The 13471-nt window shown below is 41.2% G+C and overlaps 1 protein-coding gene across 6 annotated transcripts in view; it reads right to left on the reverse strand.

The window, feature by feature from the left end:
- The window catches only part of CACNA1D (calcium voltage-gated channel subunit alpha1 D), a 321562-nt gene that overhangs the window by 96357 nt on the left and 211734 nt on the right, over positions 1–13471 (reverse strand). For all 6 annotated transcript variants that reach the window (XM_043551625.1, XM_043551623.1, XM_043551627.1 and 3 more), the window contains exons 20-22: positions 12261–12390; positions 7302–7361; positions 1994–2100 (exon numbers count right to left, since the gene is read on the reverse strand). In XM_043551625.1, coding sequence (XP_043407560.1) covers positions 1994–2100; positions 7302–7361; positions 12261–12390 — 297 coding nt within the window. The remainder of the gene's footprint in view (positions 1–1993; positions 2101–7301; positions 7362–12260; positions 12391–13471) is intronic.

Raw genomic sequence — 13471 nt, forward strand, 5'->3', positions numbered from 1 at the left:
GGAGTAAATAAATATTTTGTAAGTTAGCATTTTGAAATACATCTCAGCTTCTTTACTGTTATCAAAAACACCTATTTAATTTCTCAAACATATCATGTGAGTGTCTTGGTTTCAGGAACAACTTAGGAATTAGAAGTACATGGGCTGCTCATACACTGTAGATCAGGTATGTTTTGTCATTGGGGAAAGATACTGGCCAAAGCATTCTTCAGTATTTCTGACAAACTACGGGCTCTACCCTGTGAGATGCTGAGAGCCTGCTGCAAGATGATGAGCACCATCAGCTCCAATCAAGCGGAGCTGGAAATTTTCAGTACCCCACAAAAGATGCTCAGCATCTCGTATGACTGGGCCCTTTATTTGTCAGAGAGAGATAATACAGAGTATTTTGCTCAGTGCTGAGTAGCATGGACGAAGGTTTCTAACCATCAGAGGAGTGAAGTTCTGGAACAGCCTTCCAAGGGGATCAGTGGAGGCAAAAGACGTATCTGGCTTCAAGACTAAGCTTGATAAGTTTATGGAGGGGATGGTATGATGGGATAGCCTCATTTTGGCAATTAATTGATCTTTGACTACTGGCAGTAAATATGTCCAATGGACTGTGATGGGATGTTACATGGGGTGGGATCTGAGTTACTGCAGAGAATTCTTTCCTGGGTGTCTGGCTGTTGAGTCTTGCCCACATGCTCAGGGTTTAGCTGATCACAATATTTGGGGTCGGGAAGGAATTTTCCTCCAGGGCAGACTGGCAGAGGCCCTGGGGGTTTTTCACCTTCCTCTGCAGCGTGGGGCACAGGTCACTTGCTGGAGGATTCTCTGCACTTTGAAGTCTTTAAACCACGATTGGAGGACTTCAATAGCTCAGACATAGGTTAGGGGTTTATTACAGGAGTGGGTGGGTGAGATTCTGTGGCCTGTGTTGTGCAGGGGGTCAGAGTGGACGATCATGGTGGTCCCTTCTGACCTTGAAGTCTATGAAGTCTATGACTGGTGTGGTACTACCTGCCTCGTTGAATAACATAATTAATGAGATACTAGAGCAACCAGTGATAGGTAGAGTAGTGGAATAAAAATTGAGGAACAAGTTAATGATGCCCTACTCTTGCTCATTTCTAAGTCAATGGGAATTTTACTGTTGATTTCAAGTGCAGCAGAATTGAGCCCTCGACAAAGTAGTGGGAGCTGGAGCCTATTCTAGGATGGCTGTGGCTTGCCTGATCACAAGGGTAAAAAAATCCCGCTTCACCACCAATTATAGTTCTAAATGGCACAAGGCTACTATTTTGTCATGGAAATCATGGTATTCTCATTAATTGTGAATTTGAATAAAGTCTGCGATCCCTGCACTGGCCAGTGACGGTGCCTTTCCCCTCCAGGTTGCAACCTGACCCACAAGGTCACAGCACCACTCAGGTTTGATGTATCTGCCCTTCCATAGATGGAAACAGAGGAGCAGATATGCCAAACCCGAATGGTACTGTGACCACATGGGTATGGTTGCAATGCCTGGAACAGGGAGCTGGTCCCAGCCGCACAGGACAGGAGCTACTGCTGCAGAGGGAGCGTGGGGTGAGCTCACTCTCCAACAGCACCCCACCCTGCATGACACATATTTCTTTTCCTGCACCTCTGCCATGAAATGTATTAACATTTTATCCGAAAAAATCGTAGCCTTATGCATAAGCTGCAACATACCAAGGAGTAGCTCTGTGAGTTACCCCTCTCAGGCACAATGCCCTCAGCTTATGCTGCTCTGGTGTGAAGGTAGGGAAGTAGTAATTTACTGCTGGCCCATACTTGAATTATAACATTTTCTATGCCACATTTTATTGCTCTGGAGGTGGAGGGGGAGTAACTAAATGCTAATTCTGCACACCCAGACTCAAGGTATGAATAAAGGCGGCAGAATTTAATCCCTTACAAAGGGCCACTTTTACTTTAAAACCCCCGAGGAAAAAATATAGGCCACTTAAAATGTAACTGTAATACTTACTGAATCCCAAACGACACCAGAGAAACACCCACAACTAGCAAATCCAGCAAATTGAAGTAATTCCTGCAGAAAGACCCTTTGTGAAGGAATGCTCCAAAAGCTGTCATCTAAAAATAGAATGGTTACACATTTACTCTCTGTTTTTCTTCATTTAACCTGAAATTTAGGCTGTTTACAAGACATCTGTTGAGGCTGCAAATGTATAATCAAATATTTTATCGGTTACAATAATTAATATACAAAAAAACAGCCTGAATATATATTCCTCCAAATTAAACAATTTGCACTTAAGCAACAGAACGAGATGTGGTAGTTGTTCCGGATATCAAAATGTTACACTTCTGTGTGTGCACAAAAGCTGAACTGATTAGGCCTTTACCATAGCACAGTAAAGGGGCTGCAAAAGCCTGGGAGAAAAATCTCATGCAGAAGCAGTGTAGGGCTGTTATATGCGGCCTTAGGCTGTCCTCCCTCACTGCCCTCACTCTGGGGATGTGCTGGCTCACAAAGGGGTGTATCAGGGGATAGGGGAGGGAGTAGCTGTAGTGTTGAGGGCGACAGCCCTTCCCGTCTGCGAAGTAGCCCACAGGTAGCTACCGAGAGATTGCAGTTAATTAGAGCAGCCCCTGTTCTATATTATGCTAGAGACTGCCCTGGCCTTGGGTGCAGGCAGAATTTGGGAAGCACAGAGATGTTCTCGGGTGGTACAAAACACTCCAGTCTATTACAGATATCTCTAACTTAATTAAGGTTATATATTGGTTCAAAAATGGATAGATGGAAACCTATTAAACCAATTATAATCAGAAAACAGGCATTTCAAATAGAATTTTCTTTTTATGTATGGATTTTAATGGGTATAGATTGTACCACACCTAATCTGAACAAAAGTTGTGGGTACTGTCAAAATACCTGGTCATCAGATAGACCCAGCTCATCTGCTATGTGAATACAGAATCTAATCTTCTAAGGTTCTAAATACCTCTTGGGAATTGCTGAGCACCCTCAACTGCCATTGATTTCAAGGAGAATTGAGGGTACTCAGTATCTCTCAGGAAGTGCTTGTTATTATCTCATAGTACTGGGCCCATAATTCCCATTCATTACGTAGAAATAAAAAGCTGCCAACCTATAACATGGTGGTCTGGCCCCTTAGGGTATTTCTACACAGCCCACAAGCCGCTAAGCCCAGGTTGATAGACTTGGGTTCACGGGGCTCAAGTTAAAAATAGCAGTATAAACATTGCAGTTTTGACGGGAGCTTGGGCTCTGAAGCCTTGGGGGGGGGATAGCCCCTGAGCTCCAGCCCAAGTACTGACTGCACAGCTATTTTTGGCACTGTGGCATGAGTCCTGCGTCTTGACTCTGGCTTGGAGGCTCACTTCCGCAGGCCGTCACTGGCTATGTAGACATACCCTTAAGGACCAAGGGGTATGTGGGAACAGCTGGCTCTGTTCTGGAGGAAAGCCCATCAGGCATGGTCCTTGGAACCAGCAGACCCTGCTGAACAACACCCAATGATTGGGTCTGATTCCCAGCTGGAGGTTATAAATGAGGGCCCCGGCTCCAAGAGCGGGTGAGGGGCACACATTCTCCTGTGGTTGCAGCAGAAGGCTGCAGGACGGCCCCAGGGATCCAAGTCCTAGGCTGGGAAGGTCCAGACCCTTCAGTTACCAGAGACGAGATGCCCCACGGTCTCAGCCAAGAACAAGACTATTAATTTTGTTATTGTCCTACATTTCCTTTTTGTTTTGTGTTGGAGACTAAACAGAGCCCTGGGGAAAGAGGCTATAAACTGAACTGGGAGTGGCTGTTTGTCCCAGGGTGGTGATCAGCTCCATCAGTGAACACCTTAAAAAAAGATTCCACAAGTTATAAGTATATGTGTCCTACAACATATATCACTGTTTATGGGCTTGATCCTTGCAGCCCTTTCACACAAGAGCTCTTGTTAGCTTCAGTGGGAATTACACGCCTGAAAAGGGCTGCTGGATCCAGAGACTGTTCTTTCTTTTATATGTCCTTCTGTTCTCATCTTCCTGTTAATCTTTCCCTCTTTGTGAGCCAAATGTTGCTCACCTGCTAAATATCCCCAAAGGTAGAAGAACAAAAACCTAGATTTAATACAAGCCCGAGGCTTAATGAAGTGAGATGTATGGAGACAATAAAGTCCACATAATATTCACAACTGTATTCTCACATGATCATATAGAGCACATCCTCTACCTATCCATATATCTGTCTGTCTATTCATTCCATCCCCATCACCATAGTGTGTGAGCACCTTCATAGTTAGTGTAACGTGGGACACTCCCACACTGAAAGATAGAGTTGTATAAAAAGACAGATCTAAGTCTCACCATATTTATATGGCTGCTCTCTGCTTTAATAATTATAAGTCCCATTTGAAGTCTTTGACAAAAACCATTATGCAAAAAGACCAGCTTGTTCTTTAAAAGGGTCAAGGGCAAGGCTTGGAAGTGGACGAGAAGAGTTGAACATTGTTGCAGCTCTCACGCAATGGAAGCTCAGTAGTTGCCCAGAATGTACTCAACAGGGCGAGCTTCTACTACTCTGTGCTCAGCTAGCGCTGCTGTCTCTTTCTTCTGTACAAAATTCCACAGGAGTGCTGACTGGCCTACATAGGTATGCCATGAGCAGAACTGGGGCAGCGGCAGAAGTCTCACTCTGTCCCCTCTGCACTGCTCCAGGAGAGCAAACAAGATGGACAGCTGGTTTAAAGAAACCAGTTGATTGGCATAGGTTTGTATAGTTGCTTCTGTATTCAGTCTTGACCCCCACATGGGGACATGTTGGAGTGGTTGTGGCGCCAGTGAAATGGACCATAAGTGTTGTTCCAGCTGATGAAAATTAGACTAGCCCAGAAACTACTTTGACTTGCAACAGGAGCTAACCTAGCCCCAGTTCCCCCATAATTAAGGTTGAATTCGGTATTCGCATTTAAGCAGACATTCAATGTCTTTGCTATGTATGAAATTAATAATACACATCCTCCCCCAACTTACTGCACTTACTCTTTGAGATCAGAATTAGTTTTCTGAGAATTTACTTCTAGTGACACTACATGATAATGATAGAGGCTTTTTTAAACATTGATGATCCCACATTAGATTATACTTACATTTTAAAGAGTTTTTCATTCTGCCCCTCCCCTGTGGTGTCACTACAGGGCAGAATTAAGGTTTCATGTGTGTTTTAACTGCGTATTTCTGTATCTTACTATGGATTTCTTTATGTTTTAATCTTAACTCTGAATTTTTTGGTTTTAATGCTTGTTTTGGGGATAATTATAATTTTCTTGTAATATATTTTACCTTTAAGTTACATTAACTCCAGTTTCATCTTTTTTTTTTGGTCTGGAATTTAAATGAGATGTGCATTATTCTACCATAATGTTCACTACATGTTTAACCCTGAATTAACTCTTGTTGTGAGTGTTTAGCAACAGGACTTGGCATTGCAGAAAGCACAGTGCAAAACCCAGCATGGACAGTATGGAGAGCTCTAATCATAAGTAAGCATAGCCAAAGTTTGAGACATGTTAGTACAGCAACTTTACTGTTTTTACTTGTTTTGTCAAGTGTATAATTCTCTCTGCTCATCTCTCAGCATTGCTTTGATTTAACAATGGCAAGGACCATAGGAGGTTTTCACTTTCCTTGGCAGCATGGAGCTTGGATCTTCTGCTGGGCTCATCTGGGCATGTCTCACCTGATCAGTTCCCTGCCATTCAGTACATTGGTGACCCCTCAGTCTTTCCCGTCCTCTGTCTGGGGCTCACAGCAGTTTCATCCCTAGGGACTGAAATGCTTTAGTCTAACCCAAGTTATTGGGTTCAATATAGGAGTATCTGCGTGAAATTTAATGGCCTGTGTTATACAGGAGGTCAGACTAGATGATCTAATGGTCCCTTCTGGCCTTAAACTCTATGGAACTATGAAATAATAAATAATAAGAATACTTAGTACTTATGCTAGCATTTTACATCTTCAGAGCTCTTTACAACTATTAATTAATTTACTATTTTCTTAGCAGGCTCCTCACTACTGAATATAAGAAATCATGGGATATAAGCAGGAGTAGGTGAACATTTACAAACATAAAAATAGTTTACTATATAAAATACAGGTTATCTTGTAAACAGCCCAAATATTGCATTATCTGGTATTAATCAAAATGCACTGTGAAAAGAACAAACCAATATGAACAAAGCTGGTAGAAGAGTTTTTGTTATGCTTAATCCTCAGCTGGAAATGCAAAGTTTATGTACGGATTCTTACTGTACCAAAAATTCACTGGTATATGTCAAAGCTAGTCAACAAGTGACTTATGGCTGTTGTTCATTGCATGAAGCTTTCAAGCATCTTGTGATGGCTATAAAATGTATATAGCTCTAAAGCAGTGTTTTATACATATCTAATTATTCTTCATGATTCATTCTCCATTTGTCACCCAGACTGCACCAGGTAAACATAAACCCTAGTTTTACTGCTGCTTTGCCAGAGTAATCTTCATATATCTAAAAGTTGAGTAGCCCCAGCGTATGGTCTTAATAATCAGTACACAAACTGCACATTCAAATATCAGTTCTGAACTCATGCATGGGTAATACATTTAAGCAAGCATATTTATGCCTTTCTGAGTATTTAAATGTATGCCCAAGATAAGATAAAATGCAAAGTATCTTAGACTATAAATAAACGCAATATATCTTGCAAGTCCTGTTGCAAGAAAATAGTTGTCTACTATTTTAGCTCTATGAATATAGTTCAGCAAGAGAAATGAGAAAATCCATGCTCCCTCTTTAAAAGATTTATGATCTTTTTGGAAATGCCAGAACAAGGAGGAGGAAAGCTCATGCGCAGTGAATTATTTTTCCCTTTTCTGACAAACTGTAAGTGTAAAAAAGGGTAAAAAATGAATTATTAAATTGATGTGATGATAAAAAGTAGCTTCTACATGCACCCAAAGGTCAAAGATAACCAATCAAAACTATAAAATATTGTCAAATTAAAAAATCCTTTGGTTTAAAAAGAGTTTAGCTTTGATCGTTTAGGGAAAAGGTGGAGAACACTTCAAGTGCCTTTTCTTGGTAGGTGACACACAAGGAAAATCCTTTTAAACAAACTTCTTTATAAACCTGTTACCTTCAAAATGATCTCAAATGTAAACATACTAGTGAAGACATAATCTGCATACCCTAGGATCTGGAAGGTAAACAAAAAGTTACAAACATTATTGCTAAAGCTGCTATTGAGCTAACAAGGATCAATTAACAATTCATTACCTTTAACAGGATTTCAACAGTAAAGATGGCTGTGAAAGCATAGTCAAAGTAACCAAGTATCTGCAAGGTATAATATGTGCCACAGTAAGAAATCCATCTATAAATAAATATTTACAATTTAGATCACATGCACAAAAATACCTACTTTAATCTAAGAATTTAGTTGGGAAATGTAGGCAAAGTAATTTGAACTTTTAGCTGCTGCATAACTATTTTTTGTTTATTTTAAAGTTCATTAGAAGTTACTAAGTTTAAAGTGAGATTTCTTCTATCATAAAATGATAGGACCAAATATGCAATATTTTCTTTCAATTTAGACTTTTCTCCTATCAGTGGGGCCCTACCAAATTCACGGCCATGAAAAATGCGTCACGGACCATGAAATCTGGTGTCCCGCGTGAAACCTGGTCTCCCCCGAGAAATCTGGTCTTTTGTGTATATAGTATACAGATTTCACGTGGGAAACCAGCGTTTCTCAAACAGGAGGTCCTGACCCAAAAAGGGGCTACGGTGCGTTGCAAGGTTACTGTAGGGGGTCATGGTATTGCCACCTTTACTTTTGCACTGCCTTCAGAGCTAGATGGCCGGAGAGCAGTGGCTGCTGGCCATGCTCTGAAGGCAAAACCCCGCCACCGGCGGCGCAGAAGTAAGTCTGGCAATATTGAGATTCCGCTACAATAACCTTGCAACCCTCCCCCACAACATCCTTTTGGGTCAGGACCCCTATAGTTACAACACCATTGAATTTCAGATTTAAATATATGAAATCATGAGATTTATGATTTTTAAAATCCTATGACTGTGAAATTGACCAAAATGGACTGTGAATTTGGTAGGGACCTACCTATCAGCTTTCAGATGTTCTTTCTTCCGATTCCAATATACTTACAGGCTCTCACACAAACAAAAGCTTATTAATAATGTACTTTTTCCACCACAGTATTGAATCGAAAAATTAGACTGTCGTATACTTTGTCAGATTTACTAAATCAGTCTAAATATTGCTATGTGTATTTTGTTGCTGTGGTAGGCAGTATGTACTGGCTACAGGACCACATAGCAAAATTAATGAATAAGTAAAGTACCTAAAATCTACTAACGCATTTACTTTTTCTCTTGTATTTTGGTGTATATAGCTGTGAGTAATTTATGGAAAATTAAATAAAAATAACAGTAGAGTCAAAGGTGACGTGCAGAGCTTTCAGAATGACCTTGGATGAAATCCTCACTCCGCTGAAGTCAATGGGAGCTTTGCCATGGACTTCAAGACAGCGAGGATTTCACCTGTGTAAGGAAACAGTGCATTTATCTTTAGCACCTACCCAGGGCAACTAACAAGCAATCCAACATTAGTTTTCCTTTCAAGGGAATTACCCAACTACGCATTTGTTCTTCCGGTCAGAAACATGATGCCAGTGATCAGCAGCTAATGAAATGGCAGGGAAAATTCAATAATGGACAACAGGGAAAAGGGGCCCATATTAGATTAGACACAGGGAAATCTACTTTTCATTTCAGCCAAAGCTCAGATGCTTCTGGTTCCTGCAATAGCTGAAAAAATATAAATAGCAAAGCCTTTCAGCAAAGACTGGCAAGAGACCTATTCTAGAATATGAAAGGAAGTATTGCAAACCATTACACTGCAGCATGACAACAGTATTTTATTTTGCCTTCTGAATTTTAGCAATGGAAGGAAGAGGTCACCAAGAACCACTTTTTCCCCTCACTATATCTGTGTTGGAGCTAGGCAAAACACTGGGGGTAGCACATTTTGAACTCGTCAGCTAGCACACAGAGAAAGTATGACCTACTGGGTCAGAGATATAGCCAAGGCAGGCAGCCCCTCTTTCTGCATTCTTACTAATATAATGAGCTATGATAGCATAGGTAAAGACAGCATGGTTGTCACTGGGGATCAAACCCAGGACATTCACACCAAAAGCACCGGACACTACTGAGTTAAAGAAGTAACTCCTTCAGCTTTGAGCAGAAGGCTCCCATAGTCACATGGGTCAGCCTCTAAAAGAAGATGTGATCCTGTGCGTGAAGCCCCATTAGCAAAGCTTGCACTGAACAGATCTGAGGCCTACTGGAATTCAAGACCCAGCTTGAGAGTCATTTAGAATGGGGCCCTATTTGTAGAGATATCATTTCCAGCAGCAAGGATCAAACTTTTCAGCACTTTCTGGACTTCAGCTTTCAAAACACAAGTCCCTACCACCTGAGCTAACAGAACAGCACCAGTTGCTGTCACTAATTAGAAGGTTCTTTTACTCACTGGGCCCAGCCACTGGTGGGAAACATGGTTGTATGCATTAGGTCAATGTAGAATCCAGATGCCGGAGTATAGGCGCAACACACTGCACATCTCTGAAGGGCAAGGAGCACACCCACCTCCACTTCCCTCAGGCGTTCTGCCTGTGTGCCCCCTGCAAAGGGATAATCCTTTACAGCCTCTCTATTCAGGAGCTACACCTGCTCAGCATTCTTCTAGCTGCAAAAGACAGTATTCAGCCCTTCAAACTGTTTCCAGAGTAAGTCTCATACTGTGGGTGGAACTCAAGGACTTGCTACTTGCTGTCTCTTCCTTATCTGTTAGTGTGACTTATTTATAAGAATATACTTAACCAGATTGTATAGATAGGAAAAGCACATATTTCCACTGAATATTTTATGAAGGAATACAAGTGTCTGTGCTCTGACCTCTTTTTACCTCTAAACAAAGTTAAGATTTTTTAAAACATTTTTTTCTTCTATTGTCAAGCGCCAAGTTCTGTGGACCACACAGCAACCCCTCCCCCGCTCCAGGTTTCAGAGCCCAGGCTCTCACCTGAGCCTGAATGTCTACACTGCTATTTTTAGCCCCATAGCACAGGCCCCATAAGCCCAAGTCACTTGACCTGGGCTCTGAGACTCACTGCTGCAAGTCTTTATTTGCAGTGTAAATGCACCTGCTGAGGCCTGGAAGAGGACAGGGCCTCTATTCAATCCCCCTCTGATCCTGCCCCATCTTCCTTCTGCAGGGTCTGAAGAGGCTATTGGAGCTGCAGAGCAGCCTCTGTACATCAAACTACAGGCAAGAGAAAGAGGGGGCCTGGTGATATAAGCTCAGTCATAGCAACCCAAAATTCCCTATATGGTATTCCCTATAGCAGGGATCAGCAACCTTTGGCACACGGACCATCAGGGTAGGCCTCTGACGGGACGGGACGGTTTGTTTACCTGCTGTGTCTCAGGTTCAGCCCATCGCAGCTCCCACTGGCAGAGGTTCGTCGTCCCAGGCCAATGAGGGCTGCGGGAAGCGGCGGCCAGCACATTCCTCAGCCCGCGCCGCTTCCCACAGCCCCCATTGGCCTGGGATGGTGAACTATGGAAATTGGCGATCGGCCAAACCTGCGGATGTGGCAGGTAAACAAACCATCCCGGCCCGCCAGGGGATTACCTTGATGGGCCGCGTGCCAAAGGTTGTCGATCCCTGCCCTATAGGGTTGCTTCTTTACATTTCTTTTTCGTAACAATAATTTCATACTTATATAAAGTGTATAAAGCTGATAGGAAGCTGAGGGGCTTCTTCTTTACATCACCACTAATGCTGGATATGCAGCAGTGGTGAAATGTTAGGAGATATGATATTGGGCCGGAGTATGCACTCCTTGTATCTAACTCAGTTTGTATAAGGTCACCCATCACCATGGTATATGAGTGCCAAGCAAAGCTCCTGTTTAACTCAAGAGCACAGAGTACTCTAGATGGGTACAGTGCTTGTTTCAGCTATAGGGAGCCATTTTTAGGTAACATGGTTATTTACTTAACAAATGAGCTCCTCCTTTGTTGGATTGTAACTCACCCACCCATTTTTCATGGGAACCTTAAGGGTGCCTAGAATTATAGTGATTTTTTTTTACTCTGTGGTTACTGTTTTAAAATTATTTAAGTAGAAAAACATATGTATAAATCACATCCAACCTAACCACTTCGTAGTGGTCATTTCAGACATTTAAGATGAATACAGCAGAAGTTTTATATTTCTGAATTTGAAAGAAAGAAAGAAAGAAAGAAAGAAAGAAAGAAAGAAAGAAAGAAAGAAAGAAAGAAAGAAAGAAAGAAAGAAAGAAAGAAAGAAAGAAAGAAAAAGACAATTTCTCAAGCTGACCATTAAAAATCAGACTGCAACTGCTGAACAGTATTACTTTGTTAATGTACAAATATCTTCATACACAGAAGTGATAGGGCTGTCCATATGTCTGTGGACTCATCATAAGATAACTCTTGCATATATGAAAGAAGCAAATGGGAGAACAGGAGAAAAGAGATTTCTATTCATAGATGAATTGCATACCAATGTATGTAACACGTGGCTCTCCAGAAACAGATACATTTCTACCTAGTACCTTTTTCTTTCGTTGTCAGGGTGTATAATGTACATTTATAAGCTGAAAATATATTCAAAATCAGATTCAAATAATAACACTTTTAAAAAATGAATTAAAATGTTCTGCTTTTCATGTCATAATTTTTTAAAATTAAATTGTTCATTTGATTTTTTTAATTTACATGTGGCCTCATCCTGCCACCAATTACTCATGTAATTGAAATAACTAATTTGCATGAGAAAAGATCAGACCCATAACGTCAACACAAATAAAAAGTAAAATTCATTTAGAATTAAAATATGCTCTCCCTGTTCCATGCATTACTTTTCAAAGGGATCCACGCTAGTTAGTAAAGGTAGTATAAATAGTATTTTGTTCTTTGTAAAATTGTAAAATACTTAACATTTTACTATGTGTAGCGAGAAAAAAAAATCAAATATATGTAGACTAGTTAAAATGTGCTATCATGTAGGTCTACACTATAAAAATAAGCATATTCCAAGCATAATGATTACTTATTAGTCAGGAGGAAGGCATAATAAGTTAAAAATTTGTTATGTAGACTCATCTATGTATTTTTGCTTACGTTATTTCGAAAAGAGTGACTGCGAATTGGGTCTTCTGCCGCTAGGGAAACACTGCTGAGCATGATGAAGACAAGGATGAGGTTTGTAAAGATGTGGTGGTTGATGAGCCTGTGGCATCCCACTCGAATTCTGAAAAAGAGGCAGAAAAATACGCATGTGTAAATAATTTACAGCAGGCAGGGCTCACAAAGAGCAAGTGTTCTAAACTTCTCTGCCAAGCTTATGGCAACAATTCTAAGAGCAGGGCTGGATTCGGCTTTCAGATATACCCAGGTAAATCCAGAGCAACTGCTTTGATTTAAACTTCGGTAAAGGATTTCAAAATCTGGCCCATAGACTTTGAGGCTAGGGTTGTCAAAGGAGTCTAAGGGAGTTAGGTTCCCAGTTCCCACTGATTTTCAATGGGATTTTGATGCCTAACTCCTCTAGGTTTCTTTTAAAACCCCAGTATTGGGCCACACTGCGCATATGCAAAGGGGTCCATGCTAGCAGATATTCCTATGAAGGAGTAAAGCCTTAATTTCAGGCTCAATGAGAAAGGCTTAATTTCAGGCTCAATGAGTCTGGACCAACTCTCATTAAAGCCAATGAAAGTATTCCTAAATTGACTTTGTGGGAGTTGGACTGGGCTCAGTGTCTCATTTAGATACGTCAGGGCTCTATTCAAAACAGAATTTCCTAATGAGGCTACCAGCTGTTCCAAGATTGTGCTTGCTACTAGGAAGCCACCACGTAATGCTGATTTCAGCTTTACACAGGATTAGAGTCATAGAACCCAGTTCGGGTCTCATTCCAGCTGAACACTTCAATAGAGTTACTCCACGTTTACATCAGTGGGAAAGCAGAATCAGCAGAATGAAATAGTTTTGAAAGCTTCCCATGAGAAGTCAGTGGGTTCTTAAGGAACCTATTCTCCTCTTAGTAAATAGAGGATTTCTGTATGTTCTGGTACTGTTGATTACCTTCCATGATAACAGAAGCCACCTAGGTTTCAGAGTAGCAGCCGTGTTAGTCTGTATTCGCAAAAAGAAAAGGAGTACTTGTGGCACCTTAGAGACTAACCTATTTATTTGAGCATAAGCTTTCCTGAGCTACAGCTACAGCTCACTTCATCGGATGCTACCTGCTTTACTTAGAGAAGGAAAAGCCACAAAGCAATCCTACAGTCCCTTTGCAAGCAAAATTCCCCCCAAGTCAAGAGGATTTTTGG

The sequence above is a fragment of the Chelonia mydas genome, chromosome 7, assembly GCF_015237465.2.
Source record: "Chelonia mydas isolate rCheMyd1 chromosome 7, rCheMyd1.pri.v2, whole genome shotgun sequence".
Classification (NCBI taxonomy): Eukaryota; Metazoa; Chordata; order Testudines; family Cheloniidae; genus Chelonia; species Chelonia mydas.